At 35.3% G+C, this 17,661-nt stretch overlaps 1 protein-coding gene across 3 annotated transcripts in view; it reads right to left on the reverse strand.

Moving 5' to 3' along the window:
- Window positions 1–5,245: 5,245 nt before the first annotated feature.
- Window positions 5,246–17,661, reverse strand: part of LOC107686034 (junctophilin-1-like) — a 26,846-nt gene continuing 14,430 nt past the window's right edge. The window contains exons 3-6 of one of the 3 annotated variants that reach the window (XM_016482844.1): window positions 15,660–15,778; window positions 11,619–12,280; window positions 9,822–9,919; window positions 5,246–5,309 (exon numbers count right to left, since the gene is read on the reverse strand). In XM_016482844.1, coding sequence (XP_016338330.1) covers window positions 9,839–9,919; window positions 11,619–12,280; window positions 15,660–15,778 — 862 coding nt within the window. In that variant the 3' untranslated portion in view covers window positions 5,246–5,309; window positions 9,822–9,838. Of the gene's footprint in view, window positions 5,310–8,029; window positions 8,361–8,881; window positions 9,650–9,821; window positions 9,920–11,618; window positions 12,281–15,659; window positions 15,779–17,661 lie in introns of those variants that run through there. The other 2 variants (XM_016482843.1, XM_016482842.1) reach the window with 2 other exon arrangements.

Here is a 17,661-nt window from a genome sequence, read left to right on the forward strand (position 1 = left end):
TTCTCACACAGAACAACCTCCTGGACAGCAACCAGTCTGGTTTCAATAGTGGACATTCAACCAAGACTGCCTTACTCTCAGTTGTTGAAGCCCTAAGACTGGCAAGAGCAGATTCCAAATCTTCTATACTTATCTTGCTGGAGATCAAGAAGATCAGGCCCTTTGTTTTGGAACATGCTTTGAACAAGGAACAACTCCTTGTTCAAGCTCTTGTTCTGTCCAGGCTGGACTATTGCAATGCTCTCTTGGCAGGTTTTCAAGCCAGTTCTATCAAACCTTTACAATTAATCGCTTGTGTTCTGCAAGTGAACGGCGCATTATTGTGCCATCCCAAAGAGACAGACTTTTACATTAAATGTTCCCTCTTAGTGGAATGACCTTCCCAACTCAAAAGTCCTTACCCATCTTCAAGGATCGGCTAAAAACACATCTCTTCCATCTTTACTTGGCCCTCTAATTCTAGCACTCTATTCTAATTCTATTCTTTAAAAAAAAATTGCCCCTTTTAGACTTGCAGTCTATTAATTTACTAACTGCTTGCTTTCTTTAAAAAAATAAATAAATAACACTAGCTTCTCTATTATTTTTGTATTCTATCTATTTGTTTTCTTTTATTTATTAACAAAAAGCAACAAAAAAAAAGGCATTAGGCTAACTGAGACTTGTCTTTTGTTGATTTTGATGGCTTCTATTGCCCTCATTTGTAAGCCGCTTTGGATAAAAGCGTCTGCTAGATGACTAAATGTGAATTTAATAATATCAGGTGATTGTCTCATCGTGGAGAGTCATGATATGGTTTTAATTGCGAAAGCGTAAATAAATTACATTTAAATGCAAATATTCTCTGAATTTACTGTAAAATTTATTTTGTGGCCAAACTTCTATCTAGTGGCACTTCTTTGTTCACATACTTACAGGTACTTACAGGGAAAAACATGATTCACGGTTCAATCCAAAAGAGAAGTTTTGCAATGATGCGCGTTCTCATCTTTTTTTCTGTTAATTATCATGTTGCGCTGCATGTCTGTTTTTCTTCAAAGCACCAACTTAGAAAGCCTAATTTTGGTTTGATTGCTTGTGTTACACGATAAAATACATAATCTTGCTTACCTGATGTAATAGATTTAATGCGAGCGCGGTTCGGGTCGCGAATCGCGGTCTTTGTCAAACGGTTCTCGTCTGGTACAGAATTAAATTAGTGCTGCTGTCAGATAATGGGTCGGGTGTTCTGTTAAGTACTGCTGGTGCACGTTTACCAAACAGGACCCGTGCAGGCTTTAAACTGCTTTGCGTCTCTCCGTCAGATAACCCTATGTGCGTGATGCGCCATTACATACAGGCTATTTCCCTAAACCTCCACACAGCTCGTATATTTTCCCTCCAAGGGGTGAGAACGTAATTATTACGAAAACGATTATTTCTTTTTTGATAATTATTTTATTTCAGTTAGTTTTTCAATAACTGTTGTTAGTTTAGTTTCGTTTTAGTTGTTCAATTGTTTTGACGTTTTTATTTTATTTCAGTTTACGAAATTGTTTTTTCATCAATCGTTTTAGTCTTAGTTTTCGTTTTCGTTTACGAAAATAACCTTGGGACCTACAAACACCAGACAGAATTAAAACAATGTACACTACTGCCTGAAGTTGGGGGCTGGTAAGATGTTTTTAAAAGAAGCCTCTTATGCTCCAAGGCTGAATTTGATTAAAAATGTAGTAAAAACAGTTATATAGTGAAATAACACTACAATTTAAAATCTCTTTTCCATATTTTGAAATGTAATATATACCTGTGGTGGCAAAATTGACATTTTTAGCAGCCATTTCTGCAGTCTTTAGTGTCACATGATCTTTCAGAAATCAATCTAATATGCTGATTTGGTGCTCAAAAAACATTTATTAGAGATGCTGAAAACAGTTGTCATGCTTATTTTTCTGAAAACTCTGATATACTGTCTTCAGAATTCTTTGGAAAAAAACATTTATTTAAAATAGAAATCTTTGCAACTTGCCTTTACTGTCATTTTTGATCAATTGAATGAATACTTGCTGGATAAATGTACTAATATCTTTAAAAAAATCTTACTGACCCCAAACTTTTGAAAGGTAGTAGCGCATGTCAACAAAAGCAAAAAAAAATAAAAAATAAAAAATCACAGACCTCTCTCTATTAATATGAACTTCACCTATCTGAGCGTTATGAAGCAAAACCTTTATAGGGAAATGCAATGCATGTGTGTGCCTTGTATTGTTAGTAGCTTCTCCTTATTTTCATGCAAGGCCTCAACTATTGCTCACTCAAACCAACCTCTGGTAGCACGGATATGGCCAATCTTTCAAACTACAGAGATGGGATAAGTTCTTTCTCTACATTTCATAAGAATTTGGAAAAAAAGAAAAACATGTACCTTTCTGTTGGGATAACCACTTTGACTATGGCTTGCGACAGAGTCTGGATATGAAGTCACATCAGATAATAAACATAGAATATATGTGAGTATTGTTAAAAAGAAACCGGCATAACACTAAATGCAACATATACTCCTGCAACAACAAATGTGTTCTACTGTGTCAGTTTTAAAACTTGACTGAACACATTCCTTAGAGAAAGTGCAGTGAAATCATACATCATCTGCATCCATAATATATATTTAAAAAAAATCTCTTTACATTTATTCAAACAGACAATATCAAACGTGTAGTTTCATCCTAACTTGCAGCCAAAACCCATAAAATGTCTTGTGCAATGAATAATCTACACAACAAAAGACTTACCGGTACGATAAGCATGGTACACGTGTAATTTATATGATTGATTTATTTACAAAAAATGCTAATTGCTTATTTAGTAAATTTGCATGATTCTATGGGCAAAATATTTTTCACAAAGAAGATCAAGCCAAAAAAGGTCTGCACCTCTTTCACACAAACAAAATACATTTATATAAACAATTCATTTCTTCTAACTACTTTTATGACCTTGCATATTTTTGACAGATGGGAGGTATATGGGACAAGCTACACATAGTATGCTTTCTTTCTTTCTTTCCATTCTGTGTTTTCTGATAAGATCAAGTGGATAATTAATATTTATATTGAGTTCTTGTATAAGATTTGGTCTCATTGAAGCAAAACCATCTGAAAAAGCATTGGTGCATAGAGCTTATTGCATTTTAATGGTAGAGATATTGATCTACCAGGGCAGTGGCAGGTATACACTGCCAGATTGTACTAATTGTTGATTTCTTTGTATTTGGTCTGTAAAATAACCTAATGACAAATAAAGCAGGAAATTTCATTTAGTCATTTCAGTGAACTACTTTATTGTCTAAAATATTTCCAGAAATTTTATGTCATTCAGTATGTTTGAAACATGTATGAAACTGTAAATAAAATCATTTACTGTACCCTCTTCATTCCTGCTAGTTTTGTGATTTCATCTCATGACAACTTCCTTTTTAAATTTTTTTTTTTTTTTTTTTTAAGTTCCCTGTTCACAAAACCACTGGCACTGGGTTTCAAATCAATAGTGTTTTACAACAATGCAGTGCATTGTCAAAAGCAAGAACTGTTTTAGAGAACGATTCGTTTAAAACTTGTACATAACGATTCTGAGAGAGAGAGAGAGAGAGAGAGAGTGTTTGCCATTGGAGTTGTTCAAGAAGGATAACAGATATGGTGCTTTTGTGCCCTTCAGCTTTTCTCTGTTTTTTTGCATTATTTTGCATGTTGTCTGTGACTGCAGAGAGAACATTATTATGCTCCTCAGAAAGTATTGATATTTGGTACACTTTTGATGGTAAGTGGATTATCAAATACTTCTTATACACACGTCATACACACATATATATGTCTGGGGTCAAGTAACATGATCCTTCAGAAATCATTTTAATATGCTGATTTGATGCTTAAACTTTTTGTGAAAACTGATATATTTTTCTGGGGATCCTTTAATGAATAGAAAGTTCAAAAGAACAGCACTTATTAGGAATAAAAATCTTTTGTAACATTATAAATGCCTTTACTCTCACTTTTGATCAATTTAATGTGTCCTTTCTGAATGAAAGTATTAACTTATTTAAAAAAAATCTTACTGACCTCAAACTTTTGAACAGTATAGTGTACATACAGACACTATTATTGGAAACCTACATATTAGTAACCCACAAAATATGATACACGATAACATAAAAACACATTAATTTCATTATGAACAGCTAATACTCTCTCTTTAATCAGGCCCACTGTATTACCTGTCAATGGACTGTTTCCCCTGCAAACTAGGAGTGAATTTGTACTCTGTAACTTATAGAGTAATCCCAAGTAAGTTTGAGAAAGATTTTATGTTGGTTATAGAATATAGTCTTATTTATGGAACAGTCTCTGTTTAATTTAACCATTTTAATTAAATAAATCTAGCCTAACTACCTAATTTGACATTTGCCTTGTTTTTCAGTGTTCACAATCACTCATATTGGATATCATGCTATTGTTTACTACAAAGGTCAGCTGTGGTTGGATCATGTGCAGCCAGATATTCCTTGTGAAGACATCAAATTGTGTTACATCATGAAAGGAGGTACTACCTGTTGTAATATGTTTACTGCGTTATATTTTAATGTGGTGATGCAGCTGGAATACCAATGAGGTTGTGTCCTTGTTTCAGAAACACTTCATGAGACTTTTCCATTTTATGTGAAAAAGTTTTTTGGCCCTGAGGTGAGTAATCAACATAGTGCTTTATCCACTTTTAATTTTAATTTAATCCTTCAGAAATTACATGTATTAAAATATACAGTATACTATAAATAATAATACATAATAAAGATAAGATTAAAAGCTATAATCTTATAGTAAAACAGATTTTGCTATTTTACTTTACAGGGAGAGTATCAGGTTTACCTGATCATAAACATTGTTGATGACCTTGAAAACAAACTGGCAATACAATTCAACATCACTATAAATGTGAAAAATAATGGCAATAAGAAAAACAAATTCTTTCCACATCTGGGAGGGCTATAGGACCAGCTTTATTTTTTTTATTTTTTCGAATCAGCTTTCTGACCAGATCAAGTGATCATCATTCTAGCAAATCCATCTCAAATGACTGATATTCACACTGTTTGTTTGTATAGTATTTTGATACCAGGTAGTATTTTTAAGAACATTTAGATTCCGCCAAATGATAAAGGCCCACCCAGCAGCCTGTCAATTAGGAACTTGATTCTTCTTCCTGGATGCATGACGCATTATCAGCTGCTGAGTATTGTCCTTCATTCAGAACTGCCTCCTGTTTGAAGTTTGGACAGACTGAAATAGTTAAAGGAGGTTAAAATAACAGCCTTATCAACAGTGTCTGCCATTAGCCGGGAGTAGCTTTCACTCATTTCTTGTAAATGTGTGTTTTGTGAGACATTACCTGACACTTGATCACAGGAACACGAGTAACAACATAAAGTATAACTTAAATGTTGTGTGTTATGCTTAATGAATGCAAATAGTAATAATTCGCAAGTATATAAAAACAAACATGCCAATACAGTACTTTACAAATTTTTATATACATATCATTATTTTTGCAAAAATACAGTAAAAACAGTAATATTGAGAAACTCTATTACAATTCAAAAACAGATGAAATATAAGTGTTTTATGTAATATAACTTAAAATGTAATTAATTTCTTTTTTCAAAATTCATTGTCAGAATTTTCTGAATGCTGATTTGGATCCAGAATGTTTTTTCAGGATTCTTCAAGACATGGAAAGTTTAAAAAACAGCATTTATTTGAAATGGAAATTCTTTGTAATGTTATAAAAGTCTACTGCCACTTTTGTTTTATTTAATTTCTTAAAAAATGTATTTATTTCAAAACTGTTTAGATAGATAGATAGATAGATAGATAGATAGATTTATTGATTTCCTTTGTATTCATGACTTACATCCCTCTGTGTATTTCTCGTATGACATAAAACAAGTGAATCTCTGATGAGCACTACATAGCAGACACATGCTGTATTTGTCGGAGTGATATATACAGTATGTGTGCTGGAAAGACTGGGCTCACTACAGCTCTTGTCAAGAGGGTTGGGTGTGAGGTGGCATATTCACAGTGGGAGTGTTGCAGGCCTGACAAGAGAGAGCAGGTGTCTCAGGACGGGCTGACCTCGCAGCTTTGACCCTGGGGGCCTATCAATCTAGATCTAATGGCAGGGAGGGGGCAAGAAGGGGTAAGAGTACAGGGTTAAAGGGAGCCTCCCTATCAAAAAAAATCCCCAAAAAGGGAAGTTGAGTTAAAAATGTTTTAATTTTTAATACATTAATGGACATGTCATGATCATCATCTGTGTCCTCGAGCAGCAAAACAAAGTACTTGATAAGACTAAATTAATTACTTTACATATTACTTACTTAATAATGTAACATTTTTGCAAAAAAAAAAAAAAAAAAGGGTTGTGAACAAAAGAATTTGCTTCTGGTTAGAAGACCACTGTACTTGATTGTTAATTTTTTTTTTTTTAATATTAAAAATAAAAAAAAATCAGATCCACTCTGTTCACAATGGCTCTTTACCGCAAACCTTTTCTTTAGAAGAAGTGATGGCCTGTGAAATATGAGCCGGTGTATGTAGTTTGAGATGGTTGAGGTTTCTCACTGTCTCCCATTCACATGCCACAAATTCTGTGTAACCGATACTGTTTGACCTTGGCAATTCCCACGAAAATATTTCTCAAACTATACAGGATCTAAGTTGGTCTCAACCAATGGGGGTGAAAGATATTTTTCAGAAATTATGCAAAGAACGACCCAACGTGCCAAAGTTGGAGGAAATTCCATGAGTGCTGACTGAGTGATGTCATGTAACTACGTGACATAAAGTACCACGGAGTGATCTTCTTCCTGTTTGTGCGTCAGCAGAGGCTTACTGAGGTAAGATGTCACGTGAGATTAGACGCTTAATGGCTGCGGCTGTTGAGAAACAGAACTTTGTGTGTTATGTCTGTTGGCTGAGCCTCTATTTCAGGCTCTTTCTATATTAACTGTATGGGGTCCATGTTCACATACTAAAAGAGAACAACAAAGCAGCTGGTGGGTGACCTTCCACTCTCTCCATTGAGCTCAGAGGAGGAGAGAGACGACATAGGCTGGCGCAACTCTCATGGTGCTCAAACATGACCCACTCCCAGCCAACAGCAGCTGCTTCACACTATTTTGGTCTTAGGATCACTGCAGCAATCCTCCAGACAAGGAACAATTTTCACACTCAAGGGGGAAGGACTGCTCTAAAATAAAACATACCTGTAAGCCTAGAGAGACGGCATGGAAGTAATGGAAGCCCCCTGTCTGATCTCTTCTCTGTCTAATAATTTTCTGCATTAATGTGTGTAATAATTTCAAAACTCGTCTTTGTCTAATAATAGGTTTTTAGACATGATTTGGACCGGGTGTTGGTCAATGAAATGGGAAAAAACTATGTCAGGACATGCTTCAAGACTTTGAAAAGTCACCTTTTTAATTATAATTTATATCAATAATTTCCAAAAAATAATATATATGTCTATATATACGTTTCAGTATCATTAAGGTGTGTGGGACAGTTCATATCAAAACTTTCAGCAACATTTTTCCATTTGTTCAACCTTTAAGATGAAAACAATACATTCAAACCAATTATGAAAAATGTTAAGATATTACAATGACAGATTCAAGCCATTTTAAATGTCGTGTTTAACCCTTTCGTGCTGTTGCAGGTCTTTAATTACCCGTTTTTTGCTTTAACCTAGATTTAATGCAACATTTTATCTTGAATTCACAATTTATGATTCTTCAGTTGTGAATTTTTGTATGGTCAATTTGAAGAGCTATGCTAGATCTTAAATCATAACAGCACAAAAGAGTTAAATTGAATGCTGTTTTACAATAAAACATCTTAAATACTAGCTGTTTGTTTTTTGTTTTTTTTAGAAAAATACAGAAATTATAATTTTGTATAGACATGAACTTTTTTGTACATTTTCTTGGTAATGGAAACAAAATGACAAAAAAAAATCTTTACGGTTAAATTTTAAGGGGAAATTTTAATTACATCTAATATGTATCAGGTCAGGATGGAATATAAACAGAAATAGAAAACAAAACTGAAAAAAAACAGCAATTTACATAGCCAATGAGTGTAAATCAAAGATGTTTACCCCGCCACAAAAAGAAAAAATTCTTTAAAAGATATTATTTCTTTAAAAATAAGTCTGTTCTATATTTGAAGATTACTCTCTCTTGTCAAATGACAAGCCATCATCCATTCTGATGCTCTTCTCTTCCCTCCTCCTTCCCTCTCACATACTCTCGCAGTCTGACAAAACCTCTGTAAAAACAGTCACCCTGTTACTGCTGAAATTCATGCTTCACACAACACATCCATAGCCGGCAAATACACCATGCACGCAGGATGTTTGAATCAATCAGCAAAAGATGCAGTGCTGTAATTTTAGTCAAGGCCATTTAGTGTCCAGCTGTTGACTAAATATATTCTGACTTTGTATATAAAATAGATCTATTTACATGTATACATTTGTCATTTAAATACTGGTGCGAATGCACCATGTGCACAATAATTGCAATCACATCCTCATGCACCACCAGACCAAAATAATGGAGAATAACAGCAGATTTCCACAAAAATTCCTAATTAAGACAGCATTTCAAAAATCACATTTTCTGAGGTAAACTATAACACTGTTATAAATTATTTAAAGGCAACCATCTCTACATTCCCATTTATAACCAGTGGGTCAACCTGAATGTATTCAACACAATTTAGCAGGCATAATATTGAGGCAGGTACCGCTCTGCACGTCAAGTTAAGGGTAGTGTGAGGGGTTTTCCATAGGACATGTTAAATCTTACAGTTCAAACTGTAACGTGTTGTTATTTTCAGGTTTTACATTGGATATTTTCGTCATCCTTAGCTACAGGTGCAGAAATAAAGAACACAACAGAAAACAAGACAAACAAAAAAAGTCAAGACAAAGTCGTTAAACCAGTACCAATGCACAGGCATGTCACAGATGAATCTCCTAAAACAGGAGCAAGAGATGTTAGACAAGGCTGTAGAGATGGGTAATGGAATAAGACTGGCAAGTGACCCATTCAAAATGTGCATGGTGTTTTGAACCAAGCAGAAAGCGGACACAGGTGGTACACACTCCTGCTGCCCAAACACACTGGCAACCCACTACACATCTCCCCTTTAAAACGTCAGTTGGTAAAATAGAAAGGCAGCTGTTCGTTTCCGTCAACTAAAAGTGCATCTCCGAACATATCCAGTTAAGTCCCCCCATTCCACCCCTCCCCTTAGCAGCGGGGTGGACATGCACTTGACTGGGTACGGCTTGGATCAGCAGATTCTTTTTCTTTCCCAACGACTGCTTGCTTCAGCTTTCAGAGCCCAAGCGAGTCACAAATCATCGCCAGAGGAACTGGGTTGGCTCAGGCCGAATGGTCCGGGTTTCGTCTTTCTCCCATGATTTGCTCTAATTCCAGTCGTCCAGTCCTTTGCCTGTGTCTGAGTCTGACTGGCGCCATTTTGTTTTAAAGGCCATTGATGCAAGTGCGGAGAATTAGGGGCCTATGCCGCTAGTTTTCATGAGCTCACTGAAGGGTCGAAACAGTTAGAGGGTAAGTAATTATGTTGAATAACATTCAGGCACAGCTGCAATTACATGGCAAGACTAAGGTAGACTACATTAGTTGGTGACTGACATGAGGCAAAGATCAGGGCCTATGGCAACCTGAAAAATCCTCCATCTGAGTGCGAGAGTCTTACCTGAGTTTAATGTGCCGTCAAGTGAGGAAATGGACAAAAATAATTGCCAGTCCAATATTTAACAGCATCACTAGTATGACCAATATTGAGTTGGGACCCTGAAGAACCAGCGAAAGAGACAAAGCTGGAGGTTAGCAATTGAATGGCACCTGCTCTCATATAGCAAATGAAAATATTAAGCATGCACCAATATTAAAATTTGAATTTTAATACTGAAAAGCTGATGATTATTTTCATGTAATGGCCAATATTTAATTTATATGTTTAAATAGGGCTGCACGATTATGACAAAAATCATAATTGTCAATTATTGCCTTGAAATTGTAATTGTGATTATTAATTACGATTATCACAATTTACATTGAATGATGTTTATACCATTGTTTGATGCAACTGCATGCCGTATTTTTATATGAAAATAAACAAGCTGAAAACACTAACTGAAAAACTTTTAGTGCTTTTCTATAGTATTAAGCCTCAAATGTCAACTATACATCGGATTGGTTTCTTCTTTAAATTATAAAAAAAGTAAAAATATAAATGGTATTATAGTATTATACTAAAACTAAAATTAAAACAATGGAAAACCCATTAAGATAAAAAAAGCATCTTAAGCACACAGAATAACATAAGTGGACTTTGAACGATTAATTGCCGCTTTGAACGATTACGTAATTGTGGCATCCATAATTGTAATCGCGATTAGAAATTCGATTAATTGTGCAGCCCTATGTTTAAATATAAAATAAAAATAAACATTTTAAAACTAAAAAACACCATTTAAATAAGCATGCATGATACAGTATATTAATACCATACTGTTTATTTTCCATTATTAGAAATGTTCAAATTTATTAGTATCAGTCAATATTGGATATTTAATTGTGCAGGATCATTTCAATTATTTACTTTAAAGGTGCACTAAGCAATTTTTGAAAAACGCTTTTGACCACAGTGTCAGACTGAGTCCCAAAAACATTTGTAGCCAATCAGAAGTAAGGGGCATGTCTTGTACTGACAGAGAGAATAAAATTATTTTTATTATATATAAAAATAGGGGCGAGGTCCTGTTGGGGTATGGGCATGTTTGTTTTGGTGCTTTCAGATATCAACATCATTTGGCAAAAATCGCTTAGTGCACCATATGTTAATATTTAAAAACTAATAATTTTAAACACTGTTAAATACATATACACTTTAGAAATCTCATACATATGTTAATATTTAAAAACTAATCATTTTAAACACTGTTAAATACATATACACTTTAGAAATCTCATACTTAACATTATAATGTTGTGATGCCTAAATTCATGTGTAGCACTTAAAATTATTGCTTTTATTTTAGTTTTATTTTAAATAATATCACAGTTTAATATTAAGAGGATATAGATGATTATGCATCTGTGAAAAAATGCATTTTTAATATATTGTGAAAAGAACCTAGTCATATTACATATTATATTGATAGTGCTAAACACAGCCAAAAATAGTAATTTTACTGATAAATGTCATGCATGTTGATGTTGCAGCTACTTACTGACTCCTCCTCAACAATGTCAGTAGTAATTTCCATGCTGTTATTGCTTTTATTTTTTATTTTAGTTTTATTTTAAATAATATCACAGTTTAATATTAAGAGAATATAGATGATTATGCATCTGTGAAAAAATGCATTTTTAATATATTGTGAAAAGAACCTAGTCATATTACATATTATATTGATAGTGCTAAACACAGCCAAAAATAGTAATTTTACTGATAAATGTCATGCATGTTGATGTTGCAGCTACTTACTGACTCCTCCTCAACAATGTCAGTAGTAATTTCCATGCTGGCTTTCTTAGTTTCTGCTAGGCTCTTTGGCTTCAATGATTCCTGTTTCTTCAGTTTGGGTTCGGGTTTGCTCTCTTTGGCCATTACTGGTTTTGGGGTCGGTGCGCGGTACTGCTTTGCAGATGGGGGCATCCTGGTGTGAGCAGTTGACGTTGCATGGTGTTCTTCATCCTCTGGATCATCAGGTGGCATCATCACCTCCGCCTTCACATAGTATCCGTGATACTGGGAGTGCAGCTCACCATTCCCAGGGCTGGAGGCATTGGCGACCGGCGCCGGCGGCTTGGAAGGTTTGGCTACAGGTACTACTTCCTGTTTTACTTCCTGTTTGTCTGATATCCTGGAAATAGCCTTGGTGACACCCACTGCCAGGCTTTCGGCAGCAGGGGGCTTGTTTTCTTTGATGGCTTTTGGGGCACTTCTGTTAAAGAAGGGCTTTTTCTTGATGAGAGGCGGGGAGGGAGGTGGTGTGGGCCCGGGGCTTTGGGAAGGGGACTGGGTTGGGGTCGTACCTTTGCGATAAAAGTGCGGACTTCTTGAAGGCGATTTCTCTTTCTTTTCTTCTGGTACTTCTTTAATCTCGATGGGCTCACTGGAAAACCTTTGCTTGATATAGTCAGGACCTTAAAAGGGTATAAAAAAGTCAGAATTAGTTTACATTTTTTTTAATTAACTAAAGGGGTCCTATTATGCTTTTTCACTTTTTCAACTTTAGTTAGTCTGTAAAGCATGACATTTCCAGACCAGCCGCCGAGTTGTGCCAGTCACAACACACACTGGCCCAGCTAACCAAATCACAGCACATTTCATATTTCAGAAGGCTTCATTTGATACAGGAACTATTCGAGCTGTTCATGCCAGACTGGGGAGAGAGGTGTTGTAATAATGTAAAATATGTGAAAAATAATGTGTTTTTCGAACAACCTAGTATGAGAGCCTGTTCTAGTACACCCCCAAATCAAAATCAAGACTTTGTAAAAGAGCATAATAGGACCCCTTTAAAAATTTTTACATTTTATATAAATATAAAATTTTAAATTTTTATTACATTTTAGACGGTCTGATTCTTAAAAAAAAAAAAAGAAACAAGTAAAAAGATCAAATGATTACTGCCAGACAAAAAGACCTTGATACATCTAAATACGGCTCAAACACTCAATGCCCAGAAACAAAACATCTCAAGAGTGCTGCTTGTGAATATCAAGCTCAGAATAAACTGCCAGCAGAACAGATGCAATTTCACGTTTTCACAGTCTCAGTCTCTTAGTGTTTATGAAGGGACGGACATTAAGAACTTTGCCACTTGCTTTATGATTGAAGTCTGAGCTTCCAGTCATTCTGCAGATTCTCCAGACCATGGATATGGCCAGAGTGGCCTCACAGCTGACACAGATGGGCTTTCTAGAACTTGCACTGGACTGTGCCCAGGCCCAGACTACAAATAAATCACACTGTTTATCAGCCTTTTTAAAAAGCTAAAGTGCGGAACATCTCATCTGCAGAGAGTCTTGACACCAAGCACTCTCAAACAAAACTGTAAGTACATTTCAGAAAAAAAAAACATTCAGTCCACATTGCTCCCTCGAGTAAGTTGTGTTGACACTTTGTTGAGGCAGAAACTGTATTTTGATATTTCTAGGAGGACAAATGAGAATTTATGAGCCTGGTGATTTTTATAAAGTCTGTAGGATTGAGGATCTTTGACCTTGTATATTATAATGTGGCTTTTACATATACAAGTAGCAGCAGCCTAATTATTGTGAATTATAGATTGTAAACAAAAATGAGTGTCTCACTAATATAAACATTTGTCATTTTTATCCCAATCCCCAAGACGTAATTTCTGCAACAAGATTCTGTAAGGTTATTTTGAATAAAATGGAATTAAACTTGACTAGTCCTGGGCAATATTTCCCTAAAACATGTGCAGACAACCAAGGTTGTGTGAAATTCAGAACTGAAACACTGACTACATTTCACTTCATGAGCTGGAATTGAAAATGAAATGTATGGAATAACTAAAGGGACATGGTTGATGGAAAAAAAATGACATGGGAGTAAAAATTCAATTCCAATGTTTTTTAATTTGTGCAAATCTTTTGTGTTCCCCAGAAAAAAAACTTTGCATTTACTCATAAAATAATATGAGGGTGGAGGAAAAACTATATTTCAATACCTCTGCAAGCAAACACAACATTTTTTGGGGGAACACAATACTTTTGATTCTTCTCCGTACAATTGGCCATACCCCACAGGTAATGCTTTCTGGGAAATGAAGTGTTCTTCCACCCTGGTCTAAAAAAAAAATAATTTATTAAATGTGATGATGTTACGGTCTATGCCTTGAGTGTGTATTCTCCTTCATGTGACATCATGTCTCTCCTAATCTTTCTCTCTGAGTCTGATTGTTTAGGACCTCCTCTGTGCACCTGCGTCTCATGGCATGAGTGCTGATTAACTATATTAAGGACGCTGAAGCGGAGCATGGCAAGAGGGAAGGAGATCCAGCAGCAAACAAGTTTTATTACCCTTATTTTTCTTTCTTAATTTCAGTACATTCATTTTTGTTGCCTTTATATTTTGGAGTTGTTCCATTCGATGGTTTTGGATTGTTTATCATCTTTCGTTAGTTCTTTTAGGAACTTTTTTGTTTTCCTTTTTTTGATACGTGTTTCCTTTGTGTTATGTTTAGTTTTGCTATCTAAATAAATGTAGTTGCATGACATTTTGGATTTACATGTCCTTTATGTTGCGTTCCCCTTTCTGGCTAATTTAAACAGGGGCTCGTAACAGATGAAATAAATAAACTTAATATAAATCTAAATGCAGAGCTAATACTTAAATTCTGAATAATGCCCAACTCCACAGGTAACAGATTTATCCTTAACAAATAAAATAAACTGATATGCTACTCAAGCTGGTATCCCTGTTAGCAGAAACATTTGATCTCATTTAGAAAAGTGCAAGTATTTCATAACTTAAAAATATAGGAAAAATGGTTATAATTCACAAACAGCTACCAGAGTTGAAGGGATTCAGCAATGTGATTCTTTGCATCCACCCAGCAGCTTTAATCCCACTGTGGTTGTGCTGTCAAATCCAGCTAGAGTGCAATTAACTGACAATTGAGCTAATGTAACACAATTATTTATATATTATTTATTTATATTAATTATTTAAAATCCTTCAGGAAGCAACAGGGATTCTGACCACGACATAGTAATTCACAATACGTAAAATATATTTAGCTTCATAAGCAAGACGTCACTGGCCAGCCATGCAGACCTGCGATTTAGTTGGGGGTGGGGATTTAAGGATTCCACTTGGAGCATTTAGGAATTATCCCGAAACCATTTGGTAATGTATGGACAAATGCCAAAGGCTTTTTGGCTTTAACAAGGCTTTATATGAGCAGAAAGAGGTTGAAGAAACTGTGGCCTCACTGAATTGAGGTTAATGTGATATTATAAATCATACATATACAGTGGGTACGGAAAGTATTCAGACCCCCTTCAATTTTTCACTCTTTGTTATATTGCAGCCATTTGCTAAAATGTCTGAATACTTTCCGTACCCACTGTATATGCCATGTGACATTCACCAACTTGTTTCATGTTGGTAATGCTAACGTATCAATTGTTTAGAATACAAATTAAATGTTATATAAAAAAATATACAGTCTACAACACACATTTATAATTCTTGAGCCTGATGTTTTTTTTTTATAATTTGCAGGAATTAAAATCGGTCGGAGCTTGGCTCAGAGAAGCAAGAAATTTATGCAAATGATATTCCTCCCCTTCACAACTCATTTGCAATTGCATCTGCTCTCTTTGCCTTTGCTTGACAGGGAGGCAAAAAAGAGACACTTGACCCAGACACAAAGACAAGGACACAAAGGGAGTAATTAGGGAGGGGCGAAAGGGCGTAGAAAACGTGTGTGTGTGTGTGTATGTGTGAGTGCATGAGAGAAAGTGGATGTGCATGTGGATGGTGGGATACCTGGTTGATAGAAGTTGGGGGACAGTTCTCTGGCCGCTGCTCTGGCGATATCAGAGTCCTGGCTGGCAGACAGGGCCGCCTGGTCAGCTGCCTCTGCTTTGGCCCTGGCGTGTGCAGTTCTAGGTAAAGCAAAGAGACAGAGCTGGAGTCAGACAGCTTGGATGATAAGATATGGGAGGAGGGTACATCACTTTAACACTGCTCCCGGCACAATCAGTCACCGCCACTGCAGTGGCTGCAAGTCCACTGTGCCACTCACAACAAGCACACAAAGATGCATTCATTAACAGAAGCTAAGGAACAAGTTACTATGCTGTGTACTGTTTTCATTTTCCTATTCACGAAAAGCGCTAAAATAGAACAAAATGTTGGCATTAATCAGTTGAAAGAGTACAGGATTGTCCTCTGTCAATATGCAAACATCTAGGACTGAGTGACATGGGTGACATACTATATTCCATATTTAATCCATAAACTTTTAAATATATGTATCAGCCCAACAAGGCCTTAAATAACCCATTGGATTAACACTTGTTAAGAGGAAGTTCACATGAGTGAGTGAAGAGAGAGTACAGATGTATGTTACAGTGTAAGGTATATATACAGTATAACTTCATATATTTATGCAGATATGCAGTGCCATGAGCACTGGAAGGCCATCCAAACCTAATTTTAGTTTGTTTTACATTTAGCATTTAATACATTCTGAACAATTTTGTAGGGTTACTCACTCCTATCAGAAAAACTAGACTGTTCTTCTTTTAGGCAGTGGCCTACTTAAAATTTCCATCACATATGCAGAGTAAAATATGAAAATCAGTGCTTTCTCCTCATTCAATATTTGTTAAAAATTTAACCAATACTATTTCTTTTCCTCTTTGCACCAGACCATGCAGTCTGAATGAAGACATAAGTGTAAGCCGGCTGTCATGAAACATTCCAGACAAAGTATCTTTCGAAGTCCATCCACATTACAACTGTTATGCTAAGCTTGCTTTTAAGGGATCATAGTCTTTAACTGTGGGGAGGAGCTTTGTATTCATTACATTCTAAGGAGAGTTATGTGAATAAATTAAATTGAATATAAAGCTCTGGTTGAATGAATTAAACTAGCTAGCCTTCTCTTTTCCTTCTAAAAAACAAACCTCAAGTAATAAGATCTGCACTGTATATACAGTGGGTACGGAAAGTATTCAGACCCCCTTAAATTTTTCACTCTTTGTTATATTGCAGCCATTTGCTAAAATCATTTAAGTTAATTTTTTTTCCTCATTAATGTACACACAGCACCCCATATTGACAGAAAAACACAGAATTGTTGACATTTTTGCAGATTTATTAAAAAAGAAAAACTGAAATATCACATGGTCCTAAGTATTCAGACCCTTTGCTGATATGTGAAAAATGACATTTTTGGGTAAACTGTCCCTTTAAATATATGACTTTGAATTCAATACATATCAAACTTTATCTATCGCTTACTACTATTCGAATTCCAAACTATTTAACCCTTATATTATGTTCCGGGTCAATTTGACCCATTTTGATTTTCGAGTTATCTGTGATTTTATTCTTGATATTTTGTGACTTTCTCATTTAGGGCCATGAACATGCGTGCAAAGTGAGGATACACTGATGTGTTTTGAAGTGCACACAAATAATTTTCTGACGATTTTGATGTTCGCAGGTAAGTTTGACCCACATTTTTTTTTTGTTTCAAGGCATCTGTACAGACCCAAATTAAATATATTTCTTGGGTATATGTTATGTTGGTGTTTTGCTGAAAATGAGCTTTTTCTCGCTCATTTTCTCATTATTTTCAGTGCTGAAAAAGACTTTCTCAGACTCAGATGGTAAAAGTGAGCTATCATTTCTATTTTCAATGTATATGAAATACTATTTAACTTATCTTTTTCTTCCAGAAATTTTGTAACTTTTTCTCATTTAGGGCCATGAACATGTCTAAATAAGTTGTGTTCCAAATTTGAAGTTGATATCCAAA

Source organism: Sinocyclocheilus anshuiensis, unplaced genomic scaffold (genome assembly GCF_001515605.1).
Source record: "Sinocyclocheilus anshuiensis isolate Anshui unplaced genomic scaffold, SAMN03320099.WGS_v1.1 scaffold930, whole genome shotgun sequence".
NCBI classification, from domain to species: Eukaryota; Metazoa; Chordata; class Actinopteri; order Cypriniformes; family Cyprinidae; genus Sinocyclocheilus; species Sinocyclocheilus anshuiensis.